The 27,396-nt window shown below is 43.2% G+C and overlaps 1 protein-coding gene across 2 annotated transcripts in view; it reads left to right on the top strand.

Annotated features, from left to right (window-relative positions):
* The first annotated feature begins 19,002 nt into the window (after positions 1–19,002).
* Positions 19,003–27,396, top strand: part of KCNH5 (potassium voltage-gated channel subfamily H member 5) — a 235,041-nt gene continuing 226,647 nt past the window's right edge. For both annotated transcript variants that reach the window (XM_050952535.1, XM_050952536.1), the window contains exon 1: positions 19,003–19,113. In XM_050952535.1, the coding sequence (XP_050808492.1) occupies positions 19,041–19,113 (73 nt within the window). In that variant the 5' untranslated portion in view covers positions 19,003–19,040. The remainder of the gene's footprint in view (positions 19,114–27,396) is intronic.

Here is a 27,396-nt window from a genome sequence, read left to right on the forward strand (position 1 = left end):
ACTTTTCCATAGCTTCCTGCTCTCACAACAATCTTTGTACCCAGTAATATCCTTTCAGTGAAAATGTGGCCTTACAAGTCAAAACACAACTGACCGAGGTAAAATGCCAGAAATCTATGTTTTCATCCCTCTAACTCTTTAATTTTGAACTCTGCTCCTAGGTTGGGTCTGTTCATCTCTGGCAAACAGCAAATGCTTTGCAGATGTTTGAGTTCTCTGTAGTACTTCCATAGCAAGCAGTGTCTTTTTGCATGAGTAGAAATCTAACCAGAAACATAGTAAGGATAAAGCACTCTGTATACTGTGAGTATAACAACTGGTTAAAGTTAACTGGTTGGGTTCAACCTTCAACATTGGTAATGATGCCTGTTGGTAGGCGAAAACATGTAGAGGAATGGGCAAATATGCACAAACTAGTGTCTATATTTTGTTAAAATGGTTCACAGTTTGGCATCTCACTGGATTCATGACTGCTCCTGCAGTTTCAGATAACAGCAGAGGCTCATTGCAATTTCTACCACCTATGATTTTTTTTATCAAAATGTTTTTTCAATGCAAAGTAGCTTTTTGATCAAAATCACTTTTCTTCTCCAGAATATTTTCACTTCATTTGTGTTTTTCAATTAGAAAAAAACTCAGAATGTTATGCTAAAATTTTAAATGCAAACCATATTTATTTTTTTAACAAAATCAGTTTTCTGGACAATAAACATTCTTCGAGTTTTCAGGGTTTTGTTTTTTTTTCACTGAAAAAACCTGAAATTGTCATGGGAAACAGGAAAAAAGCAAAATTTTTATGACCCCTCCCACCCACGTGTAAAATAATGTGCCTTTTATGACCAGCTCTGAAAATTAGCCATGAAGCTGTGAGCAATCCTTTCTCTCTCAGATCCTCTTGACAGTCATCCACAATTTTGTTTCCTGCAGAACAGGCTAGTGAAATGCACACTACTTTGGGCTATCCTTGAAGACCATAGAAGCTTCAGATGCTGCAGAATGCAGCTACTCACATGAAGAGCAAGTCACTGTGTGTGCATCCTGGTGATTCTGAATTCTAATCTTTGCAGCTGAGTGCAATTTCAGATGCTCTTAATTCTAATTAAACCCCTGAACAATCACTGGAATGAATGATCTTTGTTAGCTGTAAGATATAGAAGGACCCTTATATTTTTTGCCAATAGAGGGCAACAGGCTCATATTTATTTACTGCCTGTTCCTACACCCTCCCACTAGAGACGAATGCCGAAAAGCTTCCACTGAGCTCAAAAAGAGCAAGATTGGGCTCTGAAGTTTAAACGCTAAGGGCAGGACTGGGTCCCAATTTATTCATAACAAAATAATTAATAACTGTGTAATTATACCCTCTTTTCTTTATATGAAGCTAGTGCATGTTATTTAGCAATATAGTGACAAGAAAATACAAGTTTCAGAGTGGTAGCCGTGTTAGTCTGTATCAGCAAAAACAACGAGGAGTCCTTGTGGCACCTTAGAGACTAACAAATTTGTTTGAGCATAAGCTTTCGTGGGCTACAACCCACTTCATCAGATGCAACAGGAAATACAAGACAGAAGTCAAGTTCAAATCAGAGTGACTTTTGACTGATTTGTAATTCAGAAACAGTTTGACAAATTCCCTTCAAACTTGCCTTCAGAGTAAAACTGGAAATTTTCAAGCCAAACCAAGTTTCTAAGCAAATGTTATAGCAGGGCTAAAATAAGGCATTTAATGAAAACTAGCTGCATTTGTGGGCAGGCTATTGAATCGCCTTAATATTCTGTATTGTAGAACTATGCTGTACAAGCTTATCTTGGTCTCAATTATTATTTAACTACTTGCTACTAATCCTTAATGATTTTAGTGAGGGGTTATGCATGCATACATAATATTATCTATCATTAACATATGTCACATTGCAAACTCTGAAAATGAACATAATCTTTATTATGGTTGCAAACTCCTACTCTCTCACTCAGGGTAATTGTTCCAGGTAAATGTTCCAAGGGAGAACTGGCTTTTGATCTCTTTACTCTAGTGGAAAGGAAAAAAGTTATTTCCCTCTCCAGCATTCTAACTGGAGAGGTAAAATCACACTAAGGCACATAATAAACCCCTACTGCCTCGTTTATTTAAAACAATAGAGTAACTTTAATATTTGCTAATGCGAGGGACCTTTATTTTTAATTGGTATGTGGATCAACAGGCTGTAGGGGCTTAAGGTCCCCTGGCTGCTGATGCATCCAACTGCAAAAGGTTCAAAGATTTGCAGTCACCAGAAGGCGGAATCCTGCTGGTAGAGAGTAGAAAGCAGTAGGGTGACCACAGGGCCGGTGCAAGGATGTTTTGCACCCTAGGCGAAACTTCCACCTTGCGTGCCCCTTCCATGCCTGCGCCCTGAGGCACCCCCCTTGCGGCAGCTCCCCACCCTCCGCCCTGAGGCACCCCCCCACCCCAGCTCACCCCTGCTCCGCGCACAAGCATGAGCACCCCGAGCATGCCGTGGCTGCTTCACTTCTCCTGCCTCCCAGACTTGTGGCGCTAATCAGCTTAGGCGCCGCAAGCCTAGGAGGAGGGAGAAGTGAAGCAGCCATGGCGTGCTCGGGGAGGAGGCAGGGCAGGCGTGAGCTGGGGCGAGGAGTTCCCCTGCATGCCGCCCCCCCCCTTACTTGCTGCAGGCTGCCCTCCCCGTGCTCCCTTGCCCCAACTCCCTCCGCCTAAATGCCGGAGGCGATGGGTGGCTGAAGATCCGGCCACTACAGTTGCTGCCAAAGAAAATGGCGCACCCCAAATCCCAGCACCCTAGGAGACTGCCTAGGTCACCTAAATGGTTGCACCGGCCGTTGGTGACCAGATGTCCCGATTTTATAGGGACAGTCCTGATTTTTGGGTCTTTTTCTTATATAGGCTCCTATTACCCCCACCCCCGTGTCCTGATTTTTCACACTTGCTGTCTGGTCACCCTAGAAAGCAGGCCCTGATGACCATCCCTAGAAGATCTTTGCAACCTGAAAGTGTGGGGAAGAATGGCTGTCAGCTGATCTCTCTGGATGCTCCCTTAGCCTTAGGGGGCCAGGAGCGGAGGAGGGTGGTGGTGGTGGACCAGAAAGCATGCTGAGGATTTGCCCTAATGGAAGGACAATAAATAATTACAAATGACAAACAATTTCTACCCTGCCTCCCTCCTCTATCTCCCTTCCTGAAGTTGTATTTCTGGAGCTAGGGTATTTCTAATAATGGCCTTTCTTGAGGATATTTGTTGCTGTGGTGGTAGACTGGGTCTAAGGATCCTGGTCCAGAACTTGGAAGAACATGCCACATGATGTACAGCTTCTATAGGGGCAAATCTTCTCTCCACTCCCAGGGTGCCAGAAGCCAGCATGACTCTGGGATTAATGCATTTCCACTGTATAGGTGAGGGAACAAGATCTAGGCATCCTTTGCAGGGATTCTACAACTCTAGCATGATGCTGCAGAGCCTAGTTCCATTGTGTTTCCTTGCACCCAAGAGTTTGGGATCAGACTGGGCCTGGGACTATTCTCCTCCCCTCTTCCCACCCACAGCTGTTGGGAGGAAGTTGTGAGGAAAACTTTAATGATTGTGGACTGACTCTGCTGCTGCTCTCTGACCATTACTTCATCCCATGACCTCAGCATCACACAGCCAGTTATCTCAGTCTGTGCATTGGATTCAGGCCTAGAGCTTTTTGAATGAATAGGTCATGGAAAACATATTCACACATTGCACATATGAGAACTATTTGTGAGTACTCTCAAATGCAGTATCTGAATATGATGGGGGTCTGGCCCAGACCTATATGTGTTTTAAAAAGCAGGGTTATTTTTATCTGATTCTACCTTGCTGCAGAGTCTATTTCCAGGTAAATGAAATACTTAAAGTTTCAAAGGCACAGTTACTTCTTGTTCTAAAATGTAGTCTCAATCTCTTTTTTGTGTGTGTGTGTCTTCTTGTATATCAGACTACTACTCTGTTTACAAATAAATTCCAGACAGTATTAGAGCTTTGCAATCATTTGGGTGATGGAAGAATGCATTATAATTTGAAAACTAGGTTTAGTTAACTTTAAAAAACCCGTGCTTCTTGTTGAAAAATCTATCTGAAGCAGTAACCTATAAGCTATAGCTTTCTGTAAGGAGGAAACCAGCACAAGTCCCCTTCTAAACCAATCTGTTTCCTAACTCTATATGTTCAGTAAGTTCTCAGGCAGGGAATGAAGTTTCTTTTCTCATCTATGTGTATTTTCTGTGGGTTGCAGTATCATTTGCTAATCTCTGTGGAAAGCTACTCACCTCAGTTGGCAGCTGCAAGACTTTCTGTGCCTTGAAATGTGCAAATAAATCACTGACTGAAACAATGGTTCACCATGTGCAGGATATTAATGCATATAAAGGCCCTGGACTGTAAAATCGAAATGTATTTTACTGAATCATTCATCTGGCATGTATGCAGTCCCAGTGCAACAACTTGATCATTATGAAAAATGTTTTTGGAACTTTCCTGATGAGTCTACTGATCAATGCTCTGGCATACTAGGAAAGTAATAGCTTCGCTTTACATGAAGTAAACATTAATGCACTCTTATTCAATATTAGCTCAGTCCAAACTGTATGTCAAAAAGCAATACTTCTACTGGATCAGCTTTTACATCAGACAGTTATGTTATTTAACTGTCCAAGAGAACAGCAAATTAGGGACACTTTCCATGTTCATCAATTAGTCATGTAGAAGTCAGGACACTATTGCATTCTAAGGCAGCTCTGGAATAGCAGCAGCAGCAGTAGCATTACTCATTACATAAGGATCAAGTATCAGGAGGTTCTATGTCTACAATACAAATTTTCTGCATCGCCGGCAATAAAATCTAATAATATTTAATACAAGAAACTTGTCAGTGTGGTGGTGAGGTTGAGATTTTAATGGCACTTGAGAGGCAAGTCAGAGTTAAGGCTCTTAATTTTTCTGGTGATTTATTATTTTAAACATGCTGACTAAGGGCCTGCTCCTGTTTCCGTCGAAATGAATGTCAAAACTCAACCAGACTTCATTGTGAGCAGGATGGGACCCAGTCTGTCTCCAGCTCTAAACTTGGAGCGCTTGTTTTCTGCATATTTCATGGCGCCATTGGGTTAGATGAGGCATCTTCAGTGGTGCAAAAAGGCTTTGCTAAATTAGATGCTTGCTGCAGAGTCTCTACTTTGTTGTCTTACCGGTTTTGCCTTGGGAGTTGGGGAAATGGGTGGGGCTACTCAGTATATTGTAGCTGGAGTTAAATGGAAGAGTAAGATTGGAGCAGGAACAATGTTCAGCTACCCTGTAAAATGTTATCCCCTTAGCCCTATGTTATGTGTTAGTGTCCTTAGGTGGTTTTGCACAGAATGGGGGTGCTCGGAGGATAACGCGTTGGACTGGAACTCAGAGCTCTGTTCAATTATTGGCTTTCCCAGAGGCTTCCTGTGTGCCTTTAGGTCTTAACCACTTTGTGCCTCAGTTTCCTATCTGCAAAGTAATTTCTTTCTCCCACACTTCAGGTCTCTTATAAGCTCTTTCAGGTGGGAATTCTTAATATGTGTGTGGCCAGTGCCTAGAATGGGGTGTCAAGTATCAGAGGGGTAGCCGTGTTAGTCTGGATCTGTAAAAGCAGCAAAGAGTCCTGTGGCACCTTATAGACTAACAGACGTATTGGAGCATGAGCTTTCGTATTGGAGCATGATGCATCCGACAAAGTGGGTATTCACCCACGAAAGCTCATGCTCCAAAATTTCTGTTAGTCTATAAGGTGCCACAAGACTCTTTGCTGCTTTTATAGAATGGGGTGGCTTCTAGACTTTACTGTAATACAAAAACTGTTAATGAGTCTATTTAAATTCAACATTTAACACCCTGCTGAATGGCTTTTAATTAAAATGTCCATAAAAATTCACTTTGGAGCTGATCTCGTAAGTAGTTTTATATCCAAAAGCAATTTTTGAGGAAGTTTTTAAAGCGAATGTAAACAGGTTTAGAATTGAAACGCCATCTCATTCTGAACTGCATGACCATCAGTGCAACACTTTACATCTGGTCTAGGAAATGCTTTACCTCTAATCGTGTCAGTTAGAGTCGTGTAAATGGTCTCTGTGCTTTTTAAAGTAAAAAAACAGAGAAGGGCTTTAAATTGTATAATTTCCCAGAACAAACTCATGTCATCAGTTTACACTATCCTGAGTTGTCACGTTGGTTGTGATTCTTCCCATATGTCTTCAGTGCATTCATGTATTGCTAAAACCCGGTGACACTAGTTAAAAAGCTTTTTCTTAGCTCCTTGCAGTCTGAGGGAAAGTTTCAGCACCTTGGCATGGCTCTCACACAGAGAAGGAGACAGAATGTGTTTCTGAGGCTGGTAACTACTCGGGGAAAAGAAATCAAGAGACTGATCGGCCCAGACTGACTTGCAGTGTTCTTTGCCTTGAGCAGCACCCAGCGCTGCTTGCTTTCTTTCCACCCTGGATTTCCTGTCTGCCTGTCAGAAGTACCTTCTGCTGGGTCAGGAAGCAGCTTTTCTGTTCAGGGCCCAAGTAAGGTCTCAACACTCTAAAGACATGCCAAACCCATGAAACACCCCCTCCAGAAATTGGACTTGTTTTTGGCTTAATTGGCTTGTGAGTTGCTTGTTGGCTAGTTTTTTTCTTGTAGCTTCTTGCTGCTGCTGCTTCTTTTTTTTTCTTTTTGATTGGCTCCCAGCAAGCAGGGACAAAGAGGGGAGAGAGTCAGGGGTGCACAGCAGGTGCACCACAGTCCCAGACTGCAGGTCGGGGGGATCTAGTTACATCCAGTGTTGGGGCTCTTAGAGATTGGCTTGTTTTGGCCTTGTTTTGAAATGGAATTAGCTTGATTTTTGGCTTATTGTAAAAGTCGGGGTGCTTATTTACCACATGAAAGTTGGCACCTATGCTCTAAACCCATGCCTAGAGCCTCTGCTCCTGGAGTCACGTCATTGCTCAATCAGAATTTCAGCTTTCATTTTTTCAAAATGTCTCTTGCCCTCATGGCTGTAAAGAAAAGCTTGCATACGTGACCAGAGTGTAACTGATACAGGGAGCCTGAAACAATAGCTCTGATCAGGGAGGGTTCTAACTCCAAAACCCCCTGCTGTGGATGGCTCTACTAACACCACCCCAGCAGAAGGGACTGTGCATGGCAGGAAGAGAAGAGTGCAATGTTCCCAACCCTAGCTGCTGGTGTAGGCACTGAAGGACCGCCTGCTGCCATCTCTCTCTCAAGGGGAAGGGAGGAATGGCCCCTTCTGCTCCTGATAAGAGGGCCCCTGTTGCCATTTTTAGAGGAAGAAGGGACCCCTGTGCTGTTGCTCCTGCCTCTGTGAGGGGTAGAGCCAGCCTTAGGGAAAATGGCATCCTGGGTGAACTTTCTAGTATTTCTCCAGGAGCAACGGGCAGTGACTCAGCAGGCAGAGCAGCAACAGGTGGAGTGGCGCTGCAGGTGCCATGCTGCCAGGAGAGTGGAGGGGTGAACATGTGAGCGCCTGGCTCCCACCCCACAGCACACTTTGCCCCCTCTCCACTGTCTCCCAGGGGGGCACAGCCCTTTTGCTGCATCTTGACCACAGTGCCGTGGGCCATCACCCACCCATAAGGCCAGCCCTGGTTGGGGGAGTGGGCATACCACTACCACCCCTAGTGGTGACAGTGTGAGGGCAGGACCACAGACCATGTCATGGTACGTTTAGGGCCCCGTATTGTCTTAATCCAGCCCTGACCCTACTGGTCTCTACGATGTGAGTTGTGAGACCCCTCTCCTGTCAAGGACACCATTGCATTGCCCACTACCCTCACCTACATGTGAGTTCAGGTCTGACACCTGACTCAGGTTGCACGTTTTGCCCCACTGAATCCTAGTTTAGATTTGCACCCTTGAAAATGACCAGTTTATCTTTAAAGTCTTCCTTTGGGCCATTCGGTAAAACCTTTTCAGAAATCATCACCTTCCTCTAAATGTGTGCCTGAAACCATTTCCCCTCACTCTTAAGGGACTGGATGAGATATTGGCAGAAAGAGGAAAAAATATAATTATTAGAAAAGATCCACTGAACTTAATTCACAAAATCAGTATGATGTACCCATGCTAGAAGAATGTGGGTCTTTGTCTCCCTCCAGTGCCTGGCTTTCGTGAGAGGTTAATTAATCCACTACGGTTGCTAACTAGAGGACCTGGGGGGTGGGGGCATATTTTCAAAGGTACTTAGGAGCCTAGTGGGAGTTTTAAAAGTGCCTAGGCAGGTTAGGCACCTAAACTGCTTAGGTACTTTTGAAAATCTCACTAGGTGCCTGTGTGCATCCTTAAGCAACTAAATACCCTGGAAAATCTGGTCCTAAGTCCCTTAGTGGTGCTGTAAAGTACTATATATTAAAATAGCCTGTCTGCAAAACTAGAGTCTTTTTCAGGAGATTTAGTGACCCTCTGTAGCTCTTACCAAAATAACTTCACTTAATGTTCTTTGTATCAAGATTGCTGTGATCATTAACATTTCCAATATAGCATTAGGTTTGGAAAGTCATTGTGCCCTCCCACAGCCAGAAACATTAATTTCATATCTGATTCTGCATGCATAGTTCCTACTAAATTGAATGGGAGTTTTGTATGTACAGTGGCTAAAGGATTGGTCCCACAGAGGGCTGGATCTCACAAGCCCTTATTGTTTTTACTCATGTGAATAGATTTTAATAGGACTACTCACCTAAGTAAGCATTACTCATGTGTAAGGGTGTAGACCCTATTTGTCAAAAGTGCCACGTGGAACAGAAGACACTATTTTAGGCATTTTAGTTGTAGCGTACTCTTGGCACATATAGTGCCTCCTCTAAAATAGCAGCTCTTCCAGTTATTCTTTTCTGAGATGATTCAGCTATTGGCAGAAATAACCCAAAGTGAATATGATTTTGGACCGCGTGAATTCTTTGCATCACATTTAACATGATTGTTGTTTCAGGCATTATCTATTTGTGGACAGAAATGTTTTTCTCCAATTTCATAAAGCCAAGAAAAACAAACTGGTGAGGTTTTATTTAACTTGGTAACTCAAGATTTTTAAAGCTAACAATAAAAGTTATTAGTTTCAGGCCCCTATTTCTCAGGAAGAAATATTGCTATAGGAAGTCCCCATAGATCAATTAGAAATCTCTGATGAACTTCACTGCTGACATTTGGTCTCCTTAAAGTGGAGTTATCTTTCCCTTATTTCAGGTACTGGACCATTTCAATCCATTGCACATTGACCAACCACCTCTTCTGCAGAATCTGTATTATTTTGTGTATTACATATGTAGGAAAGATACAGTACATGTGTACTATATATTAGGACGTGATATGCATGTTGTAAACTGCAGAGCCATACAATTCATTCATCATGCACCTTTGACCATCTTATGTGTCTTTTGGCCAATAATTCATCTTTCTGGGATCAGATCTGATCTATTCTGTTTTGGTTCTTAATATTCCTCTCCCAGAGCAGCTTCAAACAGCCTCCTTTTGGTAAAATAAATAAATAAATAAACTCTTCAGAGACTATTTCCTTATCTTCATGCCAAATATGGAATTTCCTCCAAAGTCCCACATCCCCGGATGGAAAAGTTTCACTCCTGGCCGAGTAATGTTTTTCTAACAATAAATATGACACAGCATTATTATCTGTTATTTCATTGCCTTGCAGGGATGGAAACGGGAGCTTTAGGCCATTGGAAATAAGGGGATTCCCATTTTTCCAGTGGGACCAAGCATTTGGGGCCTGATCTAAAGTCCATTGAAGTTTTGACCCAGGGCCTTGCTTCCAGCCCTCGAAGGCACCATGATAATGGACTTCTAAAGTTGAGGCTCTTTTATACATATATAAAAGCTATTTTAGGAAATTTTAGAGGCTTTTATGTCTCTCTCTAAGTCCTGCACAGTTGAACTGATATCTAAAGATCTGGCTTTGCTGGCAGAGGGTATGAAATACAGTTCTAATAATGGCTTTTCTAAATCTATATTGCACATTACATCAAAAATAACTACATTGAAGATAGTTAAGGTTGCAAATTCAGGCACTCAGAAGTTAGGAAATGCCGGTATTAACATTTCCTGTGCAACCTTAATTCAGCCGCTTTGTGTGCATGTATTACCATACAGTCTTTAATTACATGAGCACATATTATTTTTCCACAGGAACTCTTGCCTTATTCAGTGCACCAGATGGATGGTGCTCAAGGAATTAATTAGGGTTCTGTAGTGAAGGTCACTGTTGTTTGTAGGACCCCTGTCTCAATTGTCGCAGAAGTTGAAAAGTGTGTAGTGAATAAGGCAGGTGACAGCAGGAAAAGAAAGGATAGTCTCTTGGCTTAGGTAGTTGAATGACACCCTGGAGAACTGGATTCCATCCCTGCCTCTGCCACAGAGTTTTTATGCGATGCTGGGCAAGTCACATAAACCAAAATTTTCACAAGTGGCCAGTAATTTTGTGTTCTTTGTTTAATGAGTGCCCAACCTGAGACGCTTGGGGTGTCATTTGCAGATGTGCTGAGCTCTCACAACTGCAACTGAAGTCAATGGGCACTGTACATACAAAAATGGTACATACTCTTTTTACCTTGATCACTCTATACCTCAGTTGATCATCTGCAAAATGGGGATAATAATGTTTCCCTCCCTCACAGGGGCTGTGAGAAGACAAGTTTGATGTCTACGAAGCCCTCTGATATTATGGTGATGAGCGCTGTAGAAAAGTCATGAGGAAATTAATAATTCTATACTCAGTGCAGAGTTTGGATGGTGTGCAGTGAACATGGCATGAGGCCACACATTGATTAAGTATGAAGAGAACTATTGACTAGTTACCCAGTCACTGAGCACCATCCAGCACTAGATGAACTGTAGACAGGCAACCTTAATCCTAGCATTTTCTAACTCCTGAGCGCTCGACTTTGCCCCCTGAGCATTTTCAAATGCAGTTTTCTGTGTGTAATTTCTGCTTCTTTTTGTTGTTCATAACTAAATTGGCTAATGGGGAGGACCTGTCACCCCTAATGTTTGTATTTAATTTCATAACACTTTAATTGGCTTTAATTTCATAACACAGTGAGGTCAGCGATTCATCACAGCAATGCCTAGTGCACAGCCCTAGACTCTCATAATTGTGATGTCATAGTGATCCCTTCTGTGATTATCTATGAATCCGTCATCATCTAGTCTGTCCTCCTGCATAACAAGTCACAGTCTTACTATCACAAACTTGTAGCATGCCATAATTTAACATAATTAAAGCACCAATAAGGAGTGTTATTGATATGCCAACTAACTCACTGACACTGAGAACTGGATGGAAAAAATGGCAGCCAAGTTTTTTTCCTGATAAAAATGTTGCTTTTTTATCACAACCAACATTTTGAATTATTATAAATAGTTTTGTTTTGGAAAGCAAAAAAAAAATTCCTACTTCTTGTTCCATTTTTATTCCCACCTCCCCTTTCTAATGGGGAAAACTTTTTTTTAAATAAGAGAAATTGCTATTTTTTTTCATAGAAATGATTTTTTCCTAAAATTAAAGAAAAAATGTTTTTGTAGAAAATAAAAAAAAAGAGATTTCAAATAAAATACTTTATTTCAAAAATGTTCATGAAATGTACTTTTTAAAAGACAACTCTGAGCTCCTCAAACGATATATATTACACTACACCTGCCCTATCCTCAGGAATAGAGGTTCTTAGGCTCAGACCAGATCTATATGCCATTCTCTGTACGTTCTCCAAGCTCTCGGGGCATAGCTGCAATATAGAACAGCTATAAGCAATGCTAAGTGCATCCCACCTCTCAGTATTGCATGTGTAAAAATATTTTTATATTTATGTGGGTGGTTTCTGCCTGGTGCCCAGACAGCTCCAGAGGAAACCAGTTCATTTTGTTACACATAAACATTGAAAGCAAAGGCAAAATTATGAATAGATTAAAAAGCTCTTCTTTCGATAATGACTGAGAACATATTTGAAGGGAAAAAATCAAGGAGCATCTTATGAGATATATAATGCTGGCCATGTGCATCCCTTGGTTTCCTCCTCTCAGAATGAATTTGTGCCAAAATGAGATCATTTTTCAATTCATATGGTAAGTATATAGAAAATAATTAAGCAGATTGCTTGAATGAATGGGGCTTCCTACCAAAGGTGACATAAAAAAAATTGAGTCTGGCCTGCAGCTGGTCGAAAATGTGCATCTTCCCGTTAATTGATGTTTATGGTAAGTGGAAGACTATGACCAGTCTTTTGTTCCATGGGGTCTCTAACTGGATTGGCTGCAGTGCCAAAATAGTAAATACTCTCTACAGTAAAATAACCCATTCTCATATGATGTAGATATTAAGGGCCAGATTCTCAGCTGGTATACATTGACTTCAGTGGAGCTACATAAATCTATACCAGCTGAGGATATCTCCATATTACTTGACTGATGTGCACAAGGGTGTTTATAGAAATGTCATTGGAGGGGAGTGCTGGGATCTGAGCTCATGTCCTAATAGTGATAATATAAAGAAATGTAATGATGGAGGAAGAGAGGGCAAGAGGCAGGAATGGCACCCCATGATGGGGTGTCTGCCCCATACTGGCTTGCAAGGGGTTAACAGAGCCCTAGGGAGGCGGTACAGGAAGCAGCCAATAGGAGAGAGGCTGTGAGGAATAGCCAATCAGGGCCCACCAGGCCCATATAAATAGAGCTGCAGGGCACCACATGGTCAGTTACTCCCTGAGGCTCAAGGAGAGAGGTATGGGTGCTATGTAGGTGGAAGGAAGCTAGCATCATGGAAAAAAACAGTCCTGGGTAGGAACTGGCTGGCTGTTATGACTGGGATGCTGAGGTCCTGAAGTAAGCGCAAAGAAGGTGCTGGGGAAGTGGCCCAGGGAAATATACTGAGTTGGAGAGGTAGCAAGTGGCTGCCATCTACAGGGTCCCCTACACTTGCCACTGGGGAAGTGGCTGGACAGCTAACTGCAGGGCCCTTGGAAGCAGGGCTGGCTCCAGGCACTAGCGCAGCAAGCAGGTGCTTGGGGTGGCCAATGGAAAAAGGCAGCATATCTGGGTCTTCAGTGGCAATATGGAGGTGGGTCCCTCGGTCCCTCTTGGAGGGAATGACCTGCAGCTGAATTGCTACTGAAAAATGAAGTGCTGCTGATCGTGGCTTTTTTTTTTTTTTTTTTTTTTTTTTTTTTTTTTTGCTGCTTGAGGTGGAAAAAATGCTGGAGCTGGCTCTGCTCTGTAGGTGGGAGCAGAGATTGTGACCCAGCTGGAGGAGTCATGAAGAGGACACCATGGTCCTTGGAGTGATGTGTGTCTGGGAGCAGATGTGATGGTGGGCAAGGCCCCATTGGGAATGGGCAGACCAACCTGTGGGGCTAATCCCAGGACAGCCAGGAGGAGGTGCTAGTATGGTGACTGGAGCCCTTTCACATACCCCTTCATTTATGTGTCCTTATCTCTTGTGTTATACTTAAATTGTGAGCACTTGGGGCAGGAACCATCTTTGTTCTGTGTTTGTACTGCACCTAGCACAATGGGATCCTAGTCTATGACTAGGCTCCTAAGTGCTATGGTAATACAGTAATAATAATAATATTTCCTGTTCTACTCCAGTACTCAAATGTTCTAATTCCTTGGTTCCTTCCTTTTGGATTTTGAAATTGACATTTTTTTCTTAAACCAGAATTATTGTAGTTAATTCTTTAACATATGTGATTCCCTGAACCACAGGATTTCAAGTGGTGGTGCATGAACAAACTGGAGAGCATGATTTGGATTAGCATTTTTATAGCAGGAAAGTATATTTAGAACTCAATTGAATTTTCTGTCCCACTTAAAAACAGGCAGTTGAGAGAAATACTTTTGACTAGGAAGGAAAAGGGTTAGCAGGCTCTACACCAATCTCAAATCTGACAGTTCACTGCTTGCTAGTTTGACACTCTGTTTCCAACTAACAACCCACAAGATGACAAAAATCTCCTTTGCCGTTTGCTCTCTTTCACATCAAACCTTTTCTTTTCAAGGTTATCTTTAGACTTACTGAGCAATTCAGGACAGAAATGAGAGGCCCTCCAGAGCAGCTTCTGGGACCTTAGTTATATGTTTGAAAGAAGCTCGGGTCCCATCATGTATACTATACTCTTCCTGTCCTTCCAGACAGCAGTGACATTTAAGGATTTATCCCTGGAGCCTGCTCCCCTCCAAAACCTACAGTCCAATTAGTGCCACTGAAACTAGAGTGGTAGAACTACTTTTTAAAATATGTGGTATTCAGAGTTGGATGCCTGAAGCGTAGCAGATGGGCTGAGTGTTGGACTCAATTGCCATTTAAAAAATGTTGAGGAAAAGTGAAGTAAACATAAGCAGAAAGGGAAAGCAAGAGAGGGTGTGGATCCAAAATTCAACGAGCTGGCTTTGTTTTCAGAAGTGAAGAGTGAAATAGATAAAAATAAATAAAAGAATCCAGATTGGGCTGGAAGCAGAGTAACTAGAAATATTATCCAGCTAGGACAGTCAGTTTGGCTGTGCATGGGTGATCCGAAGGGCCACCTAACATCTCCTTAAAGAAACAGCCATGGAGTACGCCACATGCCAATTATTAGAAGTCGACTTTTTCTATATCTGGGGCAGTGTTCACTGGGGGCAGCTTTTAAAAAATCATTCCTGGAAGGAGAGCCCTGAACATTTCAGCTCTGTTTCTGAGGATACAGTCTACTGAAGGTTTGACATTTTGGGCCTGATTCTGTTCCTGTGCCAGTTTTATGTTCGTGTGATTCCACTGATTTCATTGTAGCTACTCCTGATACTTTTTAGTGCAAATGAGAACATAACCTGGACTTGGATTTTCAGCAGTCCAGGTAACTCTCAACTAGGCTGCTACATGTATTGATAGGAAACTTGGGGCTCTAAATTGTAGACTTATGGGTTTCAGGAAGAAAAGGCCCCCAGTATGGCAGAGCACTTAAGCATGTTTAGTTTTAATCACCTTAAAAATTCAATTGATTTTTAGTTAGGCCTTGATCCAGAAAATCAAAGACACAGAAATTGAAAAGATTCTGATTAAACAGGAGGTTTGCTGTGGAATAATCTCCTTAGGGGAGGCACTAGCACTTGAATCAGTGAGAGTGAGCTAAACACTTGAGAATATTCTGTAGGGTATCCTTCTGTACTGGCAGTGATGGGCCAATACCTAATAGCTTTTCTCCATCTTTCTTTCTGTGATCCGATATAGTCTGAAACGATTTTTAAAAAATAGCATATGGGGAAACAATAGACACACGGCTTTCTTCCAGGGTCCCTGCCACATTCGCAGGATTTTATTCTCCAATCCTTTTCAAGTTATTGTCAGAATTACTAGATAACTTGTGATCATGCTGGAGGGGGAAACTGAAATTGGTCAAGAGCATAGAAAAGCATGCAGAGCAATTAATGTGCACTCTCCCACCACACATGCTGACTCATCTGTTCCTTTGGGACTCTGATGTAGGAAAGGAGAGAGACAGTAGTGCTGCATACCAAAATAAAATAAAGGGGTTGTAGATGATTGAGACATCTTTGCCCCAGCTGCCTCCTTCTTTATGCATAACCACCCACATGTGGCCAGTTTTGCACTTTATGCTAAAACATTGCTCTGTGTCACAGATCATTATCCATATTGCCAGTTTTTGTGATTTTATCTTTTTGTTTTTTTTTCTAGCCCCAGCTCATTGGGTCATGTGAATACATGAGAATCTCTGCTTTCATTTGTAAAAGCAAGTGCCTAGCACTTACCTCATGGTTGTAGAGAAAAGCATGAAAATGTCAGTCCTGAGCACCCTAGAGGCTCAAAAGCCAGAAAGAACCCTAGATGATATGTTTAAAGATTATAATTTTTAAGCTAATTGAGTGATTGTGTGTACCTGACTCATTTTTGAATGGCTGGGGTTGGCAGTATTGCATTATTTTTTATAATTCGTATTGGAATAGTGCCTCAGTCACACCTGTTGTGCTGGGTGCTGTACAAACCCAGTATAACACAATACCTGCCCTAAGGCATTTATAAGATACCTTTTAGCTGCCATAGCAGAATTGAGTCTATCAGACAACTTTTAATGGCTAGACTGAGGACCAGCTGGGGCAGAACACTGACAGACAGTGAAGGAAAGTTGATACTTAGTTATGTAATTATAAAAATGTGTGAATATAAAAATATGTATCTGAGTCTCCCTGTCCTTCCAGCTTTTATATCTTGCTGGTCTTGTAGATTACAAACTGCCTGGGGCAGGCACCATGTTTAGCATTTTTTATACAGGTCCTAGCTTACCAAGGCTCCTGATAGGGAGCTGCTGGGCTCTCATGTAACTGTAAGTCATCATAGATTAATGTTAGCGCAAGTCTTAAAGTTGTGGTTGTTAGGTTTATTACTTGACCATGAAGCTCTGTTTTTTAGTGATAGGCTGGGGGTTGTTTCCCACTGATACAATAGTACATTGAAAAAACCCAAATGCGGAAGACATTTAAGACGAAGTTCTCTGGAGTGGTGCAACTGCGCTGTGCCATATTGCTGCCATAACCTGACCATAAAGCCAGTTTTAATTGCCATGAGATGGGAATCACCCCAGTGTAAGACTGACATTTTATTCTACCCTTGTGTGCAGCATCTTTACTGCTGCTCCATGCATTGTGGCTGCACTAGGGGGCCAGGCCCATGGCCTCACGTGGAAGACTTCCCCTATCAGTTATAAACCTGCTTCAGGCTGATCAGATTTGCAGTATAAAAATGATGAGTCTCCCTTTAAAAACAGATATGACAGGGCTTATACAACTGCCATTTAAAGAGTACCGCACACAGGAGTAGGAGGCAAAGGCCTCCCAAACCTGGTACGGGTGCTGCCCAAACCAGATACTAAGGAAGAGCCTCACTGATGTAAATCGGGCTGTTTGCCACATTCCATAATTCACGAACAAGAGGCAACAGTATGTAGATGGGAAAATCTGGGTGCAGGGGCAGCAACCTCCATGCTTGCTAGGAAGGGCCTGGCTGATGGGCTGGGTAAGTGGGTATGTCCTGTCCTTCATCCTCAGCTTTCCTTTCCTTGTGGGCTGCTAGTTTTGTTTGGATGTATTCCTGGAGGTTTCATCACATGATGTAATCTCTAATTAAAGATTAATGTTTAATTTCTAGAGACTCCAGGACAATCCTGGAGGCTTGGCAACCCTGCTTTCCTTTCCTCAGCCTGCAGCCAGCTCCTGCCCTGCCCCAGGACCATGTACATCAGTGAAGCCCATCATATACTAGGTGCTAGCAGGCTGATGGCAGGGAGTAGCTGCCTGCCAGGTTTAGTCATCAGACAGCAGCCAGTATTTCTGCCTATAATGGTTTTGGAGCAAGACTGTCTCCCTCGCCCTGGGACACACTGACTTGGCCTGGATGGCTGCTGGGGGGTGTGTCTGTCTGTCTGTGCACTGGAGAAAACAGACACTGCCCATCAAGGCTGGGAAGAGATCTACACTTGTTCTGGGCTGGGGGCAGCATTTCCCCTCTTCCTTGGAGCCTGGGTTTCTGAGCAGCCGAGGGGCGTTTAAACCTCCTCCTGCCCCGGGAGGGGCGGGATTATAACCCCCTAGGCCAGGAGGGTTTGTGGGCACCTTCAGCTAGAAGAGGCTAGGGGAGAGAAGGGCTCTTCCCACCCCTGTCGTCGGGGAATATCCCACCCTAGGGCGCAGGTAACCCAGTCTGTAGCATCCCCCTGACCCCCACCCCAAGCGCCCTGCCACGGGGTCAGAAGCCGAGGGTCTTTTCCCGCCGGGAGGGGAGTGAGATCCCTGGGGGGGGGGTGTCTCTCCCCGGACCCCTCTCAGTCCCAGCTGTAGAGGGATTCGCCCAGCCACGGGCACACGCCGGCTCTGCATCTCCCTCGCGAGCTCACCCACGCCACGCGCAGCCCCGTCTCAGCCAGGGAGGCTTCCCCTGCCCCAGCCCAGCAGCCACGGGCTGTGCGAGTCCCTCCGCTTTTATCCCGCGGCAGAGGTGGCCGAGGGAGGATGCCCTGGTCCCCCTCTGAGCTTGCTGCTGCGGGCGGGGAGTACAACGGGGTTAAAGTGCCATCTCCCCGCCTGCCCCCACCCGGTGACCCGCCCCGGCTCCGGGCAGCGCTACTTGCTTGGCTGACTCCTCCCCGCCCCGTATCTGCATCAAACGCCCAACTCTCCTGAATTATTCAGCCGCGCTCCCCGCCCTCTGGCAGCGCGGAGCTCCCCCTGAGCAGACCCCGTAACTTTTCGGCAGTGGGCAGGTCAGAGCCTGCCTCCAGTCCGCCCCCAGCCAGGCAGCATCCTCGGCAGAGCGCCCTGCCTCCCCCGGGCTTTGTGCCTCATGCACCTTCCCGCCCCCCCGCAACCTGCACCGCTGGGACTCGGGGGCTTTGAGCGGCGCCGCGTCCTGCCGGCTGCACCCCGCACTTCTCTGCGCGCACGGGGCGGCCCCAGCAGCTCGGGGAGTCGCGGTCCGGCGGAGCTCGGCAGGCTGCGGGGGGCTCCGAGCCCCGCTCGCTAACCCAGGAGCGGCCGCCCCGCGCTGTCCAGGGTGCGGGCCGGGGGCAGCTGCAGCCGCCCTTCGGGGCCAGCCCTCCGTGGCTGGGGGGCTGCGCCTTGCCCGGCTCCCGGCTTGCTCCAGCGCAGCGGGGAGCTGAGCGCGCGCTGTTCCCGCCGGGCGGGCTCAGGCTCGCGGGGGGCGAGCTCGCGGGACCATGCTGGCAGCCGGCGGCGGCAGCAGCAGCGGCGGCCCGGCAGGCGCGCAGGCGCAATCTGCCCGGAGCCTGCGGTTCCCGAGCCCGGCGTGCGGCACCGCCACAGTCTGGGCTCCCCTCGCCGCCCGAGCGCTACTACCATGAACTGCTCCATCTTCGCCGGAGCGACTCACCGGCACTGGGCGCGAGACACCTCCCCGGCTGCCCCCAGCCGCCACCGCCGCGCCCCTGCCGCTCCAGAGCCCGGCTCTGCAGGCGCAGGATGCCGGGCGGCAAGAGAGGGCTGGTGGCACCGCAGAACACCTTCCTGGAGAACATCGTCCGGCGCTCCAGCGGTAAGAGCTCTCCCTGCAGCTCACCCCCGGCCCGGCCACCTAGGGACACCCCGCCCGGCGCTTTCGGGGGGACGCTGCCTTGCAGATCAGGACCAGAGCGGGGGAAAGTTAGTTGCTGCTGGGCTAGGTTCTCATTGCAACTTTATGGTGTGCTGGGTGTCTTTAGACTGGATGCAGCCCGCTAGCCACGGGCATGCTCTTAATCTCCGTTCAGCGATGCTGCTGGTCTGCTTGGCACAATATGTGGCTGAGGAAAGAAAACCTAATACATTTGCTTTAAAAAAAAACCCCAACCCTCTGACCCCCATCAGTGCAATATCGAAGAAGCCCCCCTCCCGATTATTTGTTTCTTCAGCAGGTGACGATCAGAGAGAAATAAAGCCCCGATTTGTTTAGCAGCTTTCTTTCCTGTTAATTTAAGGAATTTGGTTAATTCCACGTGATGCCTGAAGTTCTTTGGGAGGTTTCCTTATCCATCATTGGTAACTTTAGCTATCTAGCTAAAAGTGTGTCCCACACTGACAGCGATAATAGACGCAGTTGACAAATTAGAGAAGATACTTTTATTGTAAAATTGTTCAGCCACCACTGTCTGTATTTAATTAAACTGATAAAGTGTATGTTTGTGAGTGTGCATTTCCACTAACATAGCAAAATATGCTGTTAATTTCCCATAAAAATAATTTCTGTAGAGAACATAATTTACCTGTAGTTGTAGATATCTGATCTATCCAGCATTTGCTGTTCTTCATCTGGTACCTTTTCCCCCCACCTAGCGTCTTTAGTCCATGCCAACTTTATTATAATAATAATTATTATTACTATTATTATTTATTAATTGCATTTAAATACTTTGAGTTTTTGTGAACTGGTTCTGAGAATAAATAATCAAAAACCTATTTTGAAACTATATCTTCCCAATATACGTCATTCATTCTATGTCTTTAAAAATGGTTCTACCTAATAGGCTCACTTTTTATCTTTCTTTTACTGTTCTGTGGTCTAAAACTCGTAGAGTTTTGTAACACTTTAATATTAATTTTTGTTGCAAAGGTGCTATTAGGAATTACAGTGACTTAGGTGGTAGTAATCCTGTGGCTGTGCAAACATGCTGAATATTGTCAGCAGTTCCATACCCGCAGACTCCTCTGTTTATATATATATATATAATGACAGGACTGTTGGTTTTCAAAATTCCATGGCTGTAAAATTATTCATTGCCTTTGGAATCTATTTTACCCTTGCAGCGCATTAGGAAACACAATCAAGAATATCACACATTAAAATAATGAAATGGATACAGATCATCCCACCAACAAAACACAGATGATACTTTGGGCCAAACTCTGACCTCCTGCTTAGTCTTTACTGAGGCAAATTTCTATTGAAGTGAGTGGGAGCTTGTATGAATAAAAATGAAAAAAGGACCTCAGAATTTGGGCTATTGATACCAAACTGAGGTTTCTCTTTAGACTACAAAAGTTTAGGTCAGCAACATGATGGCTAACACTGACTGTTTATGTGCTGCCAATGTCTGCGTTAATCTAGTGACATGAATCAGAAAGAGGGACAGAGAAGAGGAAAGTGATTAAAAAAGTTGCAGAATGTATCATTAACAAATATTCTAATGTTATCTGAAGTCCAGCTGAGCAGTAGTTCTTTCCATGCCTTCAGTTGCGCTGTGCTAAATTCATTTCATGTTTCTGCCTTAAGTGGTACAGTTTGTTGGGTTTGACATTGATGTCGGATGAAGAATTTGGAGGCTGATGCTACTCCCATTGAAGTCAATGGGAATTTTGCCATTGCCTTCAATGGGAGCAGAACTGGGACCTAGAAATTGTTGGTCAAAGAATGTTTTTCTTGGTTTTAAAATGTCAGCTTCATAATAAACCAACAAACATTTTTATCTTTTTCTTTCTCTCGTATTGCCAATATCAAATGCTCTGCTTAGCTGCTGATTCTGTGTCAAGTTCTAAGGTGGTATGGTTACGGAAAGCTGGGGTCTCTTGCAACAGTGTACTGCCAGAATTTTGAATGAAAGATTAAATAATACAGTTGTATATATCACCTTTCCTCTGAGGATCTCAAAGCATTGAATAAATTATAATTACACTTCACAAGAAAATCAAGGAGGTACAAATAAGTATTAGTATCCCATTTTAAAGATGAGCAAACTGAGGCATGGGTAGTTCAGTTGTTGTGCCCAAGGTTACATGGGAAATCAGTGGTAGGGCTGGCAACAGAACCCTTAATCTCTTGTTCTAATTAGGTCACATGGCTATCCTAATGAAAGTTTAGTAAGACTTAAGGTACCAAAAAGTAGAAAAGATCAGTAGGTTTTTTAAATTGTACTTTAAAAAATACTTTATTTTCCATCCAATTTAAATTTGACCAAAAATGGGAACATGGGATTTGTCATATGGGATCAAACCACTGATTCCTCTAATCTGCCTCCTCTGATGCTGGGGGAATGCAACAACTCCCCATAATGCACCAAGCCAATTGTACATTGATGGACGGGCTGGGAATGTCTTCCTAGCTCATGCAGGTAATCAGTTTTATACCCTGAAGCATGAGATTAGATTATTTCTATTTCAGTTAATGACTCATGTTGTCATGGTCATAACATTATTCATGCTTTTTGGAAATCAGCAGCACTATTGGATTCCATGACATCTTTCATTAGCAGTGAGTTCTATACTGCATGGGCCACAATGAATGGCTCTTGAGTGGGCTAAATTCTGCTCCTATAGTCTTGTCTGTAGTCAGTATAAGGCAAGCAGGACTATACACCCTGTGAAGTAATATTGCTTTGTGTTTATTATATCTGTCCTCACAGATTTCAAATCACCTTTCACTGTCACGGAGCAGGGTAAATAAAAAGAGCTTATTTTTTATTATAATCTTCAACATTTCTAATATCTCAATCTAGTCCCCTCTAATTTCATTCTAGGTTAAATCATGCTATTTTTGTTTGTGATTTCTCATCACATTTTAAATCCCCTCAGACTCCTTTACTGTCATATATTTTGATTGAACAACTGAACATTTATGTACAGAATTACCGTATTTTTATAAAGTTGAAATTCATGCTGACTCTGCCTTTTGACAGTGGGAGTTTTGTGCACAGATTGAGTGTGGTAGATAGACCTTGGTGTTAAAAACAGTCATATGGTTGATTTTAACATGAACTGGAAACTTTCTGTTTAGGAAGCATAAGAACCTTTCCCTTCCCCCAGTTTTGGTTACAAAATAGATTAAACTCAAGCGACATCTCATGAAAAGAGTGAAAATGCATATACAGTACAAAGAAGTGTATTGGCCACTGTGTTTCCATGATTCCTATGCTGGAGTGGACTTCCTGAAACCCTTGGTTAAAATTATACCCCCGCAAGTCATAAAGTAGAAGCAAGGTCAGATAACTAGTGATTGTCCTACCTCTCTCTTATTGTGCCTTTTGTCTACAGTTCTTGCTTGTGTCGTATTTAAACTTGGATTGTAAACTCTTCGAGACAGGGTATTTGTCTTTGGTATCGAGAAGTACCTTGTGGCCATATGGGTGCTCAATTATAAGACCTTAAGGTGGTCATCCTGCAGCAAAAAAACTTCAGGACCAGACTTCAAAGAGAAACTGCTGAGCTTCAGTTCATCTGCAAATTTGACACCATCAGCTCAGGATTAAACAAAAACTGTGAATGGCTTGCCAACTACAAAACCAGTTTCTCCTCCCTTGGTTTTCACACCTCAGCTGCTAGAACAGGGCCTCATCCTCCCTGATTGAACTAACCTCATTATCTCTAGCTTGCTTGCATATATATACCTGCCCCTGGAAATTTCCACTACGTGCATCTGACGAAGTAGGTATTCACCTACGAAAGCTCATGCTCCAAAACCTCTGTTAGTCTATAAGGTGCCACAGGATTCTTTGCTGCTTGAGAAGATTTGGGGTGACCTCATTTATTTCTGGTAGCATTATACCCCCCCTGCTCTGAGTTCTTCTAAATCAGCTTTGCCAGGGCTGACTTTTTTTCATCCTGGAGCTTGTAGAGTACTTTCGAAGAGCCAGTTATTTTCCATTTTGGACAGCACCAAATTGCTCCATCGGGTAGTTTGAAAAGAATTTCCCAGAGGATGGTGACTCTGGGCCTCTTCACAAATTGTTCATCCAGCCACAACTGATATTGCCTAAGCTAGTCATTCTGCTGTACTATCAATGTACTCAGTCAGTACATTTTTCAGGAACAAAACAAAACAAAAAGCCCACAAAGGGCCTGCTCCAAAGCCCACTGAAGTCAATGAGAATCATTCAGCTGACCTGTTTGTGCTTTGGGCGAGGCCCTGTGTACCTGTGCCTTTTCATTTTTTTTGCCATGTGTTGTTGCCTTCCCCCTTGCTTATGGTTATAAGAAACTTGAAGTAAATGAGCAAATGAATAGATTCCCTAGTTCGTTACCCTTTCCCATTGTAAGCACGCTTATCCCCGGTAAATGAGGTTTCACGTAAATTAAGGCCTGGTCTACACTGGGGGTGGGTGGGGATCGACTTAAGATACGCAACTTCAGCTACGAGAATAGTGTAGCTGAAGTCGATATATTTCGCGTCCTCACGGCGTGGGGTAGAGTGCTGCCGCTCCCCCATCAACTCCGCTTCCGCCTCTCGCTGAGAGAATTTTTTTGTGGGTGAGAGCACTGTGTTAGAACAGATCACTGATGTTTCCTTTTACCTTTATCAGAATTTGAGGTTTTGAAAAAGGCCTTTTCTTTCTTAGGGCAAAATCTTCCTCTCAGCTCATCACAGGAGTGCACACCTTTGAGTTTTTTGGTTCCCCAAATGTGCGGACCTTCCACTGACATAAGCATGTGAGATGGGACCTGGATCCAGACATTCCACAGCTTTGATTCCAGAGCTGAAGTTTGCAGCTCGGGCTCATTTCTGTACGACACGCAGGGAAAGCCAAATGTTGAAGCTGAGCACCGAGTTGAGCTGTGTCAATAAAGAAAGGAGAAATTTGTCCTCGCCTTCTATCTTCTCCTTTTGCATAATTCATCAGTAAAAGTCTAAAACCTGTGTTTAGGACACAATCTGCTTACATAAAAATGTACAGGTTTGTAACTAGTTTACCCTTGGGACTTCTCAACAGGCTGCAACAGAAAGCAAAAGTAGTTTGCAGGGGAGCAAGCCCTACTTTAAAGACCAAGAGTTCTAATTACCATTATTATTTATTACTTCTCTTGCATTAACACTTAGAGGCCCAATCAGGAGCATGGTTCTGTTGTGCTAGCACTGTACAAACACACATGAAGACTTGGGGAGAGAACTTGACTTCACTGCAGGAAGTGGGAGTTTTGCCATTGACTTCAGTGAGGCCAGGATTTCACTTTAGTTTCTGCCCTGAAGAACTTAGTTTACTGCCACAATCCTGCAATCAGATCCACAGGGGCCTTGTTCCCCCATGGGGCTCTGTGATGTCAGGGGCGTTCCACATATGTAACAGGAACTGCCCCTTGCAGAACCAGTTGCAAAATCTGGGGCTAAGAAGATAAGTGACACACAAAGGGGGAGGGGAAAGGTGTACGATCATATATGTAACCTTGTATATACATTCATTTTAAATATTGAAAATATGTATACGTAAATAGGTGTCAGCTCCCCTCTTTTCTCCCTCAAACTATCCATCAGGAGTTGTCTGATGCCTTGTAAGTCTGGTAAGGGAAAAAACTCTCAATAATTAAATGGATTTTTGTTTGACCCTGATAGAACTGAAGATTCTCTCCAGTCTGAAAATTCTTTAGGACAAGTTAGTAGAAATATCAGGGCTGAGCACCTTTCACAAGTACCTAAATTCTTAAGCACAAGGGCTATAAACCAGTGGCCAAATTAATCTGTGGTCTAACTCGTTTGGCTACATTGCAGTCAGGTCACTGATGAGCTTGGTCTAATAAGTTTATTATTATTAGTGGATCATTTAGCTTTTGAAATGCACAGCATTGCTATTGAAATATCCAGATGATTACAACTGGAATTTGATTAAATTCTTGGGTTGCATTTATAAGTCTGCCTGAGGAGGGATTTTGAATCTGAACTTATATAATGATTGCAGTAAATTGTTGAGCAGTGCTTTCTATCCCAGACACCCCCTTCTTACCCAGGAGACTGTCCTTTGCTGGGCCCGATCCTGAAGCCTGAAGTGCCTGTGACTCCTGTTGAAACCAGAGGGAGTTTTATATATAAAACAACTACATATTTTTAATATTTATAGTGTTGTTTTTTTTAAAAAAAAGAAACTTAAAAAATTTGATAATGAAAAATTGATACCAATTTAATAGTTTAGAAATGTGTATGTACAATTTTGTTGGTTAAGGGAAGAGCCAGTTTTTTTCACTGATATTTGATTGGCTGGATTACAATGAAGATATTTTTTATGTTTGTAAATACTTTTTTCTCTCAAGTTACTGACAGCCGGATGCTGCTCTGGAAGAGGGATTGTTACCTGTATTCTGGGAGAACAGCATTCAGTATATGTCACAAGAGGGCGCTCTAAGTGTTATTGCATCTACAGATCCGTGTTTAAATCTGAAAGAAAACAGTAAAATGAAATTATTGCCTTTTAGAGTAAACATTTAGTTTGTTGTTGTTACTGGAAGAGCTATGCAATGAACAAGAAATGTAAGAAAGTTAATTGAATGGGAAGGACATGTAGTCTGCCTACTTTATCACTGTATTACTTGGTGGCTAGCCAGCATTTAGTGACTGAAACACAGGATTTTTTTAAATGAATAAAACATTATTTTCTGTTTGATGTGAGTCTATAAGGGGTAATGTTGTGGTCTAATAATTCTTTTAAGTTATATTGCATTGCAGGAAACTTGTTTTGACAAAAGAGTTGTGTGGTTTTTACATACTCGGGAGCTTGTGTGACTGACTGATATTTTGAAAAATAAACGCTTTCATTGGATTTTAGGACCCAATCCTGCAGTCCTGGCTTCCAATGGGAAGGAATCTCACTGGAGTAAAGGGGAGTTTTGCCTGAGTTAGGATGGTATGGTCAGGTTGAGAGTTGAGCTCTACCATGTCCTGAGAACAGTACATTTTTGAATTACAAGCCTGATCCTATTGACTTGTGATCCCAGTGACTTCATTAGGAGTTTTGATCAAGTCAGGACTGCAGGATTGGGCCCTAATGCCTGGTGTGTTTCAAAACATTGTCAGTCTTTCCCACAAATTAGAGTGTGAAAATCAGACATCATTGTTCTTTGTCAAAACAAATTTCTTGAAATATAAATACATTGAGGCTAGTGGGACTGCTCACAGAGGTAGTTACATGTGTAAGTGTTTTCAGGATTAGGTCTTATGTACAACTAAAATTAGAGGCCAAGATTTTCCAAACGAGGAGTCTAAATTTGGAATCCTAAATCCATATTTAGGATCTTGCCTGATTTTCAAGAGTGCTGCACACCCAACAGCTCCCTTTGCTTTTAATGGGAGAGGCTGGATGCTCAGCTGTGATGAAAAGTAGGTAGGTACCAAGAAGGCCCTGGTCCTGCAGATATTTAAGTATTTGCTTATACACATGAATAGTCTCACTGACTTTAATGGGATGCTCACATGCATAAAATTAAACACGTCTTTGCAAAATCCGCCTTAACTATGGATCTAAGATCCTGAATGTAGGCTCCTGTTTTTGAAAATCTTGGCCCTGGGATACGATATCTTGTAGCACTATAAATGACAAAGGAGTTTTTTTTCCAGGTTTTACTCTCTCTTTAATTATCATGTAAAAACGTACCTTAGTGGTATAAGATTGTATAAAAGCTTTCCATTTCTTACATTACTTCCAAATGCCTTCACTTTCAGCTTCTGCAGATTCCATAATACTTTCAGATAAGTGGCGATTAGTAGTAAATTAGTATTTATTTTTGAAATATACATTTTCACACAAAATGGACCAAATCCTGCTTGCTTTCCTCTTATGAGCATTCCCTTTGAATTTAATGGGACTACCCAGGTAAACAAGGCAGGCTGGACTTGGTCCAATTGAAGTGCACATAATTTTAATAGAGAACCGACTCATTGGACATTTCATGGGTAGTTTGTTGGCATCTGTGACATGTAAAAACGTAACTGGGAAAGGTTTGAACTAATGTAACTCCGTAGTAAATCATTTAGGCTATATCTACACTACAGCCTATGTTGGCAAAATTTATGTCGCTCGGGGTGTGAATTTTCCACTCCCCTTGGTGACATAAGTTACAGTGATGTAAGTGTTCGTGTGCTCAAAGTGCT

This window comes from Gopherus flavomarginatus, chromosome 5 (assembly GCF_025201925.1).
Source record: "Gopherus flavomarginatus isolate rGopFla2 chromosome 5, rGopFla2.mat.asm, whole genome shotgun sequence".
In the NCBI taxonomy this organism is placed as follows: Eukaryota; Metazoa; Chordata; order Testudines; family Testudinidae; genus Gopherus; species Gopherus flavomarginatus.